We start from the raw sequence: 13,413 nt of genomic DNA, 5'->3' as shown, positions 1-13,413 counted from the left end.
AAAACAGAAGTCAATTGTTGAAGTTGGTTGTTGCAAGTGTGATTTTCCCTCTTCTGTACTGTCAGCACACTGACAGCATTTACTTTTCTCATTGCACGTGCCCTACCCCCCCCACCCTACCCCAGAAAGCCTTATAACTTCGAGTGATGACCAGAAGAGTCTCTCACAGAGTTACTTTGGGTAGCTCTGAGATTTCCTCAGTCACCTCCCTTCTGATAGGGTTTTCACTGTCATTCACTGGCTAAGGGTTTTTCTGTTGAATTTTGTGTTGACCTGTGACTGTGCTTTTGGAACAGGTTGCAGATTCTGTATTGAAGAACTCTGTTGTGCTTTATTGCTTAGCTTATGTTACCTTCTCACAACTTCAGGTGATATCTGAAGATTTTTTCTCTATGGATTTTCAGTAATTCAATGCAGATTGTGCTCTTTATCAGACACTAGTAAACAATAATAAAAAATCACAGTGCTCTTTATTCAAGGAATGACTGGGATTTTCAGGTAGTTGAGAATAATTCTTACACATCATATAAAAAATGAAGTAGTATAGTGTGTATGGCCTCATTTCTAGCTACATGTTCTAGTTAAATGAACTAAGTATATGTAATCCATGGAGAATATATTGTGGCTACATAAGATTATAGCTATTATATTAATATCAAAACTTGTGTGGTAATTATTTTCATAGAGATCATCTTTATGATATTGCAGGACTATTCATTGCAAACCTAACAGTAGCACCAACAAACCCCCTGAACCACCAGCACCAAAACCAGCAGCAGCAAAGGTCTCTTCTGTGAAACCCAAAGCTAAACAGCCAAAGGTAAAGGCTGAACCACCACCAAAGAAAAGGAAAAAGTGGAAAGAAGAATTTTCATCTTCCCAATCTGATTCTTCACCTGAGGCCCAGAGTGATGAGGATGGTGAGAGATACTGTTGTTAGCAACTAGGGCCATTTGAACTTAACTAAGTGTAGTAGTAGAAAAGTATGTTGCTCAGTCTTGCAATTTTTTTTTGCTAGCCTCAGAAGCCAAAAACCCCACCAAACCACCCAAAAAAAAAAAAGGAAGAAAATCTGACTGCCACACAAAATTGATTTCTTAAGACTTTTCATTTGTTTGAGCAGGAGCAAATTTATGCAACTGGTTATCTCAAGCGTAGTTTACCAGTTGGGTAAATATATTTTCACTACATGCTTTCTGAGATGGGTACAGTTGAAGTCTGATTTTGAAATACATCTCAAGAATCAGATTCTTAATTGATTTTTCCACTACAGCTCCATGTTGTGTCTGAAAGAACATTCTTGCAGTGCCTGTCTGCATGCAGATGTGGGCAGAATTCAGATGTTACTGTTGCTGTTTCAGGACCCAAGAAAAAGCAGTTACTTTTTGGCTGCTTCACTGCTTGTCCAAATGCCAGCTGTTCAAATGTAGCCTGATGAGCACATTTGCTCTTAAGACATTCATGGTGTCTTGTAACAGTGAGATGTTTGCAGTAATTCTATGGAACAGAGAGGAATTTTTGTATGTTGTTTATAGAGATTATCTATGATAGCAGATATACAGTGCATTTTGCAGGGTTTTTTGTTTATTTCCTCTATGTCTGAAGTTAAGTTGTATAGTACTCATGTTTTGTATTGCTGCATTTGCAAAGCATGTTGGCTTCGGTGGCTTCAACTGAGGATAAGCTTGGGTTGGTGTACTGGAACAGTGCCTCTGCTGAGGACAGCACCTTTAAAATACTGTTTTTCGAGCAAACTTGCCCAAATAAGCATTAATGTGTACAACTGTCCATATTTAACATTTCCGGTAATGTGATGATAGTCATCCATAGAAATGTTGCTATCTGAGAAAGTCTAACAGCCCTGCTAGCTAAATTCCTGTAAAATACTGGTGTCATATATTGGAGACTAAGAAAAGCTCCAGAATGTTCAATAGTACTGAGGACTGCTCCATGTGCATATGTAAAATTGCTGTCTATGAAAAAAAAGCAAAAAACACAAAACGACCAAAAGTTTCCTCAGAATAGGTACAAATGTGCCTTCATTGCTTCCCTGGTAAAATTTATTTATGTGGTTTTTGTGAGTTGGACAATTAGGTGGGATTGACTTCAATGGTATGCAGGCTTCTAAGTGACATGAGTGCTTGTCGTGGTTTAAACCCAACCACAAAGCTCATCCACTCACTCCCCTCCCCGCTTCTTGCCCTCCCTCTGCTCCTGGAGGGACAGAGAGGAGAATCGAAAAGAATGCAAGTCCCACGGGTTGAGATAAGAACAGCTTAGTAACTAAGGTATAACACAAATCACTGCTGCTACCACCAATGATAATAATGATAAGGCAAATAACAAGGGAAGAGAATACAACATCTCAACACCAGCAGACTAATAACTCGCCCCACTCCCCCCAACCGAGCACTGACCGATACCTCCTCCAACCCTGCAGTCCCTCGCCCTTCTGGGTAACTCTCCGTTACATCCTGGGCATGACGTGCTGTGGTATGGAATACCTCCTTGGTCAGTTTGGGTCAGGTGTCCTGTCTCTGCTTCCTCCCAGCTTCCCCTCCTCCCTGGCAGAGCATGAGGCTCAGAAAGTCCTTGGCCAGACCAAACATTTGAGCAGCAACTGAAAACATTGGCGTTATCAGCGCTGTTCCCAGGCCAAAAATCAAAAACGCAAGTGTTGCACCAGCTAGTAAGAAGGAGAAAAACAACTGCTACTGCTGAACCCAGGACAGTGCTTTTGAATGGTTTTCTGTTGGACTACTTCAAATTTTGTGGTTTTAGGAGGTACTCGCATTGACATGAAACCTGCAGTTAGGGCACTTTGCCTGACTGAAGTTATTTATTATCCCTTTTCTCTAGGCATTCATCTACAACAATAGAAAAATGTTAAAATTCCCTAAAATACTAGAGTCTAAGTTCTGATGGTTATAAGTAATTATATGTGTTTCTACAAAAAAACTTGCACCATTTATACCAGATTTGGGTTTTGTATCTGGTTTTGGCATGTAAGTTAGTTGAATATTATTTCTGATTGTATTGAGTTTTAATCTCTTGGGATACCAGTAGGGGTCACTTGTGTTTTAAGAGAGAAACCTTCAGTTTTGAAAAATACAAATACTTGAAGGATATAAAACGAAAATAGTCATTATATTCCAATTCATTTTCAGAGCTTGTACCTCCAGCTCCCCTCGTTACTCGGTTTTTGAACACAAGAGCTATGAAAGAGACTTTTAAGAGCTACATGGAGTTGCTTGTTAGCATTGCCTTGGATCCAGACACAATGCAAGCCTTGGAAAAGAGCAATGGTACAGTATGTTTAACATTTGTATGTTATAATTACATTTTAAGGTTATTAATTGGTGAAGCAAATGTATTAAAAATAAATAAATAAAAACCCCACCAAACTTTTAGCTGAATATCTGCATCTGAAGAGCACTTCACAGAAATTACTTGTGTGTGTGTGTATATATATATATTTGCACTATCTCTTTGAACAGTCTAAGTAATTTGGAAAGACTGTTTTGTCTGCTTTGTTAACATACAGCTTGAGCTGTGAATGTCAGAGCTGAGCTCTTTGTTCCTGCTGTTACTATATTTTAAAATCTTTGCAAACATTATTTCAGGTTACTGTTTCAAGTGTGTATTTACTTTCTTATGAAGAAACATCCTTATAAGTAGTTCTGATCGTTGCTGTTATTAAAAATTCTGCATTTCAAACTCTGAAACCTTAAAGTTCTGATCAAAACTAATTATATTTCACCTTTTGTTTGGGGAGAAAATGTTTGCACTTATTCACTGTGGGCTTATTTACTATAGTGGACTCCAGGATACCAGTCAAAACTCTTATTTCTCAAAATTTAGTGAGACACTCATGTATAAAGGTCCAAAAAGAGAAATCATTTCACATATTTTTTAGTTGCAGGCTGTTGTTTTGTACTGCTCTGTTTGCCTGTATTTAGAAAACTAGTTTCTATCATCTCCTTCCCTGATTTGCTCTGGTTGTGCACCGGTGCACACTTACCTCAAGGTTTCGTACCCATGTGTATATCAGTAGGACGACTAAAAGCAGAGAAATTGACATTATAAATTAAAGATTCTGTACTGAACTGTAAACTTTCATTCATGGCCACATACTTTGTGTTCAAATGTATATCATAAAATTTATAGTGGTTTATCAGATAACTTCTATCAGTAAGTGCTTTCCTCAATTTCTTTTGTTATAAATGCCAAGAGGGTCATCACTTGTAATATGGAATAGCAAATGTCAAAGCCACATACTTGTCTTTACAGAACTGCCAGTTGTATCACAGAGAAGAGGATTATCTAGGACATGATTTGAAATTGTCTCAAGATTTGTGCTCTGTATTGCTCTTACTTTTTTTCCTTTCAACTGAAAAAAGTCAGAGGATTGCAGTCTGCAATTAAACTGCATAATGTCTAGACCATTTTAACAGGCTGATAAAAAATAATTCATGTTTGAAATCAGTTTATGTGAAAATTGCATGATTTTTTTTACTTCCACATTTTATGTTAATGGGTCGAAGCATAGATTGAATAGGAATCTCATTACTGTATTTTTCTCAATCAACTGCTGACACTGGGTTTTTTGTGTCTTTCAGATGAGCTACTTTTGCCTCACATGAGAAAAATTGATGGTATGCTGAATGACAACAGGAAAAGACTGCTTTCCAAATTACGCTTGGATCATACATTCAAGGTATTCTTTTTTAAATCCTAGGATTTTTGAGTAATGTTGTCAGTAAAGTCAGTCAGTGAATGTATACCATGCAGGCATGACTTTAAACCCTGAAGACAAATCTGTAACAGAAGTGAATACAGATCTGAAAGAGATGCTATAAATTCCGTGCTTGTGTGTGGCATTTGGAGAACATTTTGTGATGGAAGAGTATATACTGCAAAGTTAAAGTTCTAGCCTTAATCCCCATGCTTTCTGGTTTGTTCTCAAGCATTTTTTCTGTTACACTTCTCAAGTTTGCCAAAAGAAAAGTCTGTTTCCTGTCCTTCTAAAGCTTTTGGTCAAGTAATTGTATTGCCTAAAAATCTTAATAAACTTTTACATGAAACAGCTATGCTGTGGAACAGATGTCTGAACTTCTTTGAAGTAGAGAACATGATCAGAATAGTTTAAAATTGGGACAGAGGGAACCTGAGAACAACTTATTTGTGTGCTCTTTCATGTATCTTCAGCATAGAAGGTTGGGAAAAGTATGGATAACAAGCCCATACTACAGCAGTTTTGACATGAAAATAAAAACCAGGTCTGGATGTGGGCAGGGAAGTGAGCAGCCCTACTGTCTCAGTAGAGAGAAGGTAAACATGAGGATAAATAAGCACTGTGGTTCCTCCCATCTAGCCCCCAGGCAACAACACAGATTTCCAAAGTGCAGTGAAGTGAATTAAGGTTATTTTTGTGTATGCTGCTGAACTAGTTGTTGATGTCTGTAATCAGACTGATTATTTCTTCTTATAACAGTTTCGAGACCAACGAGAGTAAAGCAGACCTGTCTGTAAACACCATCAGACCAAACTTGCTTTCACCTGTCACTGTTCCCTTTACATCCACAGTACAGACAAACTTGCAAAATTAGTTGTCTCTCTGTATTACTCTATACTTATTTTTGCGGAGGAATATAATAGCAGGCTTGATTGTCCTGTGTGAGAGATCTTTTTTTCCACAGCCCATTCTTCATAAGTCTTGTGGGATGCTGTGACCTTGTTTCAGAGATGAGAACATCATCCACTGGTGAAACAGCTTCAGTTCACACTCTTTTAACTCATTTCTTGTAGGTAATGCAGTTTTCCCAGTTTCAGGGAAAAAGCTCATAGGATCTTCTGTAATACTGACATATAATTATAGCTGCTTATTCAGTTGGAGTTCATAACTGTTATAATAGCTTTGCTGTGTGTGCACTTAGCAGCAGATTATGTATCATACCTCTTAAATTAGCTGGAAGCCTGTATTTCTCTGTACAATCTGCAAGAAGCTAGTGGAGTTCTGGATGTGAGGGAAGGGATCTGCTTATGGTGTAAACTGCTAGATAAAGTCTTCTGTTTGTCTTCTAGTATGATGGTACCAACTTGTGCCATCCTTGTGCCAGTATTTTGGAACTGGCCAAAGCCCCTTGACACTGAAAGTCAACCCTGAGGAAGGCTACACAGCAGCTAGAAAAACTAAGTAATTTAAACCTGTGGAAGTTGGTGTTCCAGTTTGAGAGCGTTGTGATGAATATTGCATATGCACAGGTTAGCTAGTCAAGGTTACTGCTACTACTGTGCAACTGTCTCCCTGCCAGCTGATTCCATACCTTTTTACTGGGAGGGGTTTTTTATAAAGTGAAAAATGGCTGATGTATGTGAAGTGCTAAGAAATTATAGGCAGGGAAGGTTACTGAATTCTGCTACTGCTTGTTAAAAGAAAACATAAAAATTTAATCCACTTCAAGATGATTCAAATTAGCTCCTTAAGCTGCAGCACTGGTATATTTTTATGTGTCTGTTTTTTTCTCGTACTGGAGTATAACACAAAGATAGATATGTTCATTGAGCTTGACATTTTTTTTTCAGTACCAAATTACATAGCATAACAACTGTTTCAAAGTAGCTGCTAACAATACTATATTTGTACAACAAAGTTGTATTCAAATTTATGTATGCAAATAACATAGAAATGAAGCTGGTCGTTCACTCTCATGAGTTAATATGTCTTAAAAACTTGTGCCTTTTTGAGCCAGCCATGTACTTCGCTGTGCATTAGCATTTCTACCTTACAGATACAAGATGCAATTAAGTTGTATTTTGCAAAAGCTGGGACAAAACCTATGACAATATTTAGGCATCCAATCCCTGCTACAATTGGTAGGCTGAAGTACTTGGGCATCTCCAAGTAACTTGGCCTTATTGATTCTTGGATGGAAACAGAATGGGAAGCATTCTAAAAGGTGAAAAATGCCTAGTGCAGCCTTTTTGGTTTGCTCTTTCTAATGAAGGAATCACAGATGATAATCTGAGATGCAATAAAAGGAATTTCTTAGTCTTGAAAAATTACAGTAGTCAGGAACAGGTGGTCCTGCTTTACAAAGTGTGTATGGTTGCTTGAGCTGATAAAGACCATTTATAGGCTCTTTGTGGAAGAATAAATTATTTCATAATAGGCTGCAGTCATACTTTTCAAAGAAACATAGCCAGTTTATCAGCAGTCTGGGTGGCGTGGCCATTCTTGAATTTTTCAAAATCCTTTTTCTTTATATGCTCTGTTTAAAGAATGCTTTGGAAAATTTTCCTGAACTGACAGTGATCACTCGGGATTCTAAGACAAAAACTGGAGGAACGTCTGTGTCTAAGATCAAAATGAATGGTAAAGCTTACAACAAGAAAACACTGAGGGCTTCTAAATCAGCCACTAAGTTAGCGCCGGTGAGTGTTCAGAAGGTTTATTGCTGCCACCATCTGTCTTCTAATGAAAACCACATTTACATATAAAGTACTGCTTCGTGACTTGTTTTTTTTTGGTAGATCTATCACAATATTAAGTATTTGAGTGAGGTGCTTTTTCTGTAATAAGGGAATATTAAAAAACATTTTAACAGTATATTAATCATAGGTTTAACTCATTTGTGAAATATAATTATATTCCAGGAATAAGAAATTATTTCAGAATTGTTCCTCTATTTAATGTCTATGTTTAGACCTAGATGTTCTTGTCCTGTATATTTGTACAAGGGAGGGGAGGATTCTTTACAGAAGAAAATGTCCATCATATATCTGTCTTGGAAAATAATGTGAATTTACCTAAAATAACTGTTCTTTTTGCAGGAGTTTACAGTAGATCCAGAAAAAATACAGTTGTATTCTTTGTATCACTCACTCCATCATTACAAATATCACATATATCTAACATGTAAAGAAGAGGTAAGTCTTGTCCTCTTTGAGATACTTTCATGCATTTGAGGGAATCAGGTCCAAATAGAGGAGCTGTTGTCTTGTGAATGAGTATGGATTCTGGCCTCCTATTTTGATTAATTCTTTCTGGCAAAGGAAAGGGTATGTTGAGTACTTCTGTTGCCCCTAATGGGCACTGCTGCCCAGAGCATTCAGAGATGAGGCTTACAAGGTTTGTGTGAAATCAGTTTCCCTTGGGGATAGGTAAGCATTCTTCACTGTTATCCAAAGTAAACAAAACTGAATTTTACCAATGTGTGTAACTCCTCAGATTTAGAAGCTACTTTTTGTCTTAGAATGCCCACTCCTTTATTTTTTCTGAAAATCCTTAGTGGAAGTGTTCCAGGTAGCAGAAATACGAGAATTGAGCTCTGGTTCAGTTGTTAAGAAATGCTTTTTTGGGGCATTTCCTATGTTTTTAAAGTTTTAAAGGCTTTCTTCCAAAGAAGGTTTGTATTTAACTGCAGAATATTATAAAAATGAAAATTCTGAAGTGCTGCCAGCCTAACGTGTGTGTATGCATCTTTCTCATTTTTAAATAGATTTCTTCTGTGCAGAAGAAGAGTGCAGACCTAGGACAGGAAGAGATTGTGCAGCTCTGCATGAAAAATATAAAATGGGTGGAGGATCTTTTTGAAAAGTTTGGTGAACTTCTGAACCGTGTCCAGCAGAAATGCTCCTAACAGAAATGTATCCCAAGTCTCACATTTTTCTATGGCACTAACCCAATGGAACAGAAAGCTCAGAGAGAGGCTCTGATTTCTTTTGCAAGGCCAGACTGCGTTCTTGCCCATAGCCGTTTTTATTTCTCTTTATGGAACATTGTGCCTTGGCTCTTGCTAAGGAAAGGTGATGCTGCCAAGGAAATCAGTCCTTCGGAGATGGAACTAAATGTAAACCTAACCATATTTTTAACCTGAAGAATTATTTTCTATTTTGTAAACTATTGGATAACTTAGTTTTATTTTCAGAAATGGTTTTGACAAGTGATAAAGCATGCACTACATATATTTTTTCTTTATTGCTAAAAAGATAACAACTCTTAGAATACTACAGATTTTTCCATCCCTGACTATACGACAGAAAAATCAGCGTTGGGGTAAACTAATTTTTACATGTCTGGCCACCAAATTTAGAGTTTTGTACATTTTGTGAACAGAGCCAGAATAACATCAGCTTCTGCATTACGTACATTGCCGTCATGAAATCCAGCAATGTCATTATGCTTTATGGACTCCTTTTACTATTGTCATGTTCAGGAGGCTGAACATGGAGTTGGTGCAATCCTATGACTGCTTTTTGTGTCAAATTATATTGTAATGAAAGACAATGACCTTAACTATTTTCCCTGTTTTGAAGAAAAAGAATATTTTCCTTTATACTGTGTTGTTTGTTGTTTTTTTTTTTTCTTTTGGGAAAAAAAAAAATCTCAATTGTACATTTTATCTCACTAATAGTTGTATTTTTCACAGAGGAAATATTGTGGTTAAAATTGTTACATGTATCTTTGTAATACATTTTCCATTGTTTTCAGTAAATCCTATTCATTTATATGTTGATTTCATATTGTAAACTATGTATCTCGAGGTAACCCTTTTGTTTATACAGGTTTGCTTCAGTGTTAACCAGAATAATGCATTCTAGACTAGTTTTGCTTTAAGTGTAGTTGTGTTAGACACTGCAGTTATTTTCTGATACGTGAAAATAAATTTCTTACTAAACTAGCACTTGATTAACTGAGAGTTTAAATGAAGAGCTACTACACTTTATCTTCATCAACAAAGATTGATGATTGACTAAACTATATGCAGTGTTAAACACAGCTTACATTATTATCTGTAGAACTGGCAGTTGCAGAGCTATCTCTTTTTGGTGCCTTTCAAGTCTTCAGACATCTTTGTAGCTTTTTCTCTCCCTTCCAGTTTGTTAACAGTTAGTAGTGCCACTAGTCACCCTCAGACAATGAATGTAATGGGCTCTGGTCAGGAGAACATTTTCCTTAAATTTGCCAACAGAATGCCTTACTGAGTCATTCAGAATGAATATGTACTCTACTGGCGTCCTAAAAAAAAAGTCGTTTTGGTCTTTTTTTCAGATAATGTAGAAAAAAAATTAATTCCTTTATCCTTTTGCTGCCACCTAGTGCCTTAATTTCAGCCAAGAAAGCAGGGTTCACTATTCATTGGCCGAATGAAATAATGTTTATTGCCACGTGACCTTTTTTCCCCATTATCTGTTTTGATCCTATTTAGTTGTTAAATATTCATTAGACCATAGAAATATAGAGAGTTTAATGAATAGATGTGAAAATGAAATTATTTCATCTTGAGTAATCAGATAGAGGTTTGGGTATTAAAGTATGTACAGAATTTTAGCTGATTAGCTTTAGAACGTTGTAGGATGTTTACCATTTTTCCAAAGCTTTTCATCTTTTAAAAGCAATAATTCTCCTTTATGATTTGTATGCAGACTACAGTGAACAGAAATGGGTATGTGCCCTTGCCTTTTTTAAAGCCTCCTTATAGTGGTTTTGCTTTAAAAAGCGAGGTCACTATCATATTACTAGAGGCATTGTGCTACTGCTATGTCACCTGTGATCAAGGAGAGCAAGATGGGTTTGTGTTTAGGAAGAATGTGCAGGTTGTTGGAGCTATCATGAGGCTAATTCATTTTTGTGGTGAAAAGAAGGGTAGCCACAGGCTTGAAGAGTTGCTATTGTTTTGGTTGCGCTGTGTTGACTCTGGTAGGAGCTAGAGTTTATATGATGAAACCAGACAGCATAGTTACCAGCATTGGTAGGAATCAGCTAAAATTGTTTTTATGTACATATGCACGCTGCAGATACAGTAGAAATGTGCCTGGTATACTCTTTAATTGATAGTGAAGGTTCCCAGATTTACTGAGTGTCTTCCATTACTGGTGGGGGTGGTTAGCAGTGTGTGTAGATTCATGAGAGATATTTACTTACCTGGGCAGAGTTCTGTGGTCACATTATGGTGATATATATGGACAGCACAGTTTGGGAATTCCCAGTCTGCAGCAGTAAAAATTACCAGGATACAGACTTGAGGAAACAATCAGGATGGATCCTCGATAGAAAGGAAAATGTCAGACTTTGTGTCTTACATATCCCTGCCTAATGTGACTACAGGGCAACTAAATGAGAGAGGTCTCTGTGCTTTCTAAATGGTTTCTTAACTGCTACTGGATGTTTACTCTAGAAGTTGAATCTAGAAGCAGCTTTAGGAAGCTGCATGTTCAGTCCAAGTCCTTAGAAGCTGAAGAAAGAAATGAGAGGCCTTTGGAATAGCTTGTCACTATTCAAAAAGAAGGAAATTTTAGCGACAGCAATTTAAGAAAACCCAAAGAAAAGAAAAAACCTGCCAGGATGCTCTGCACTGCCACAGAAGGTGACCTAGCTTATTTTTGGCTGTTTTGTTCCTGAGGCCAGTTAAACAAGCACTGTGGCTGTAGAAGACAGGAAAAACCTGTCTTTACTAAGACTAACTACCCTAGGCTATTAAAGATTAATATAATGGAGCTTCCATCTTTGTCTTGGGCAGCAAAAATGGTGGCTGGGTTATTAATTTACCAAATTAGAGTAAGTAAAACCATGGAAGTCTCAAGTGTGTTGAAGGATCATGAATCAAACCTTTGTTAGTGGGATCGAAGAGGTTTTTTTTATGCTGAAGCAAACTTAGAAAAAAGTCAATGGAGAGTTACTTTTTTACACAAATACTTTGTTGCATTTTAGGTTATTAATTCTGCGCTCACGGCTCAATCCTTTGGGTTTTTTAAATAACAGTGAGGTCTTCACCCCTTAACATCTGACAGTGAAAACCGAGTACTCATTTGATTGCAAGAGAAATGCATTAGAAAGGAACAAAACCTTCCTTGACTACGAATTAGTAAACCAGAAATTAAACTAATTGCAGGATGAATTACTTGGTTTTTAATGCCACTCTTCCTTCCTTTAGCATGGCATCCCTGTTTATACTGGGTTTGTTTTTCTTGAAATACATTATTTCTCTTAAAGGCAGGTTTTCTTTGAGATGCTACTTCCAAAGTTTTGCTAGCAAAAAATCAGAGACAAAATTGGATTGAGAAACTGTTTCTGAAAATGGCTAGGGACTTTAGGGTCTTCGATGTTCTATGACATGTATTGTATTCGTATCTTGTCGAAATGAAATGCTACTTTTTAAAAAGTCAGATGTCACAGGCTGTCTTCCAAGTAAATGATTTCCATAGGGAAATATATTTTAAATATTATTTAAATATTTAGTACTATTTAAAACAATTTTAAAACAGAAAAGGTAATACTACGATCACAAAATATCAGTGTGTCATCAACCATTTCTTTTTTTGTTGCCAACAGTTCACGCATTTGGTCTCTCTCGCATACCTGTGCATTACACAGTGCACGTTTTGCCATATCTTATTGTTTAAGCTAATACTGACATGTCGTTGGTAACAAATGCATGTTTTTCTGCATATATCCTCTACGTATGGCAAAAATGAAGCTAGGGCTAATTAAGAGACACTTTATGCATTCTTAGTCCAGATTTTCAGGTGGTCCGTAATACGATGTATGGAAATGTGAAAAAGGACAGTTTTGTACCATTCATGATGTTATTAACTAAACCCATTAAAGTGAAAACACTTTTTAAACAAAAACCTTATAACGCTTAGTCATTTATTATTAAAATACTAAGTTGTGAAAAGTTAGATCGTTGGAAACCCTTGGTAATTTAAACTACATGTTTTGGTTTCCAGATGAAGAAATACAGTTCTAGGGTTTGGGGTTTTTTTTTCTTCATTTTACTGCATGAATTGAGCATGTCTAGTTGATCTGGTTTGTTACATCCTTAATGTTCTCAGCCAGACAGTTGGCGTAAGAGAGACTATTGCTGTGATTCATGTGTTTCTCAGCTGCACTATTTTCTACTGTTCTTGTTCTTGCTAAACTAGAATACCATCTCTGTATCTGCGGGAAGAAATGGTGCTCTAGAGGGTTTTAGTGTCACCCCACATTACAATTAATTACTCTGGATATTTTTAGAAATATCTTTTCCCCATGCAGAGAGATGAAGTCCTGTGGTGTGGCTATTGGCCGTAAGATACATAATAGGCCTTCTCTGAGCCACTTGCTGGCACAAAAAAGTGAATCTGAAGGGCTGGAACATGAGGGGGGGTTTGATGCTCCTGTGTGCAAGAGCTGCTTCCCAAACCAATATAAGTGTAAGACATTTGCCCATGGAGTTGATCATTGTTTTCTCCAAAAAGCACTGGGAAGCAGGTAGACACAGAGAATGCCCTTGCAATGTGGAGGATGAACCTTTAGCTGCTGTGTTCCAGATACACATTATCATTGATGAACTGTTTTGTTTTTGAAGAGGAAAAAAATAAAAAAAGCAAGAAGCTGAATGTATGCAGCTTTTTAAAAGAAAACTATCC

At 37.0% G+C, this 13,413-nt stretch overlaps 1 protein-coding gene across 4 annotated transcripts in view; it reads left to right on the top strand.

Annotated features, from left to right (window-relative positions):
- The window catches only part of QSER1 (glutamine and serine rich 1), a 42,698-nt gene extending 30,065 nt beyond the window's left edge, over positions 1 to 12,633 (top strand). For 3 of the 4 annotated variants that reach the window (XM_065683234.1, XM_065683235.1, XM_065683233.1), the window contains 6 exons: positions 709 to 920; positions 3,168 to 3,305; positions 4,620 to 4,717; positions 7,282 to 7,434; positions 7,834 to 7,929; positions 8,502 to 12,633. In XM_065683234.1, the coding sequence (XP_065539306.1) occupies positions 709 to 920; positions 3,168 to 3,305; positions 4,620 to 4,717; positions 7,282 to 7,434; positions 7,834 to 7,929; positions 8,502 to 8,642 (838 nt within the window). In that variant the 3' untranslated portion in view covers positions 8,643 to 12,633. Of the gene's footprint in view, positions 1 to 708; positions 921 to 3,167; positions 3,311 to 4,619; positions 4,718 to 7,281; positions 7,435 to 7,833; positions 7,930 to 8,501 lie in introns of those variants that run through there. The other variant, XR_010613552.1, reaches the window with a different exon arrangement.
- The last annotated feature ends 780 nt before the right edge of the window (positions 12,634 to 13,413 follow it).

Source organism: Lathamus discolor, chromosome 6 (genome assembly GCF_037157495.1).
Source record: "Lathamus discolor isolate bLatDis1 chromosome 6, bLatDis1.hap1, whole genome shotgun sequence".
Taxonomy (NCBI): Eukaryota; Metazoa; Chordata; class Aves; order Psittaciformes; family Psittacidae; genus Lathamus; species Lathamus discolor.
This window is presented reverse-complemented; position numbering and strand designations above follow the sequence as displayed.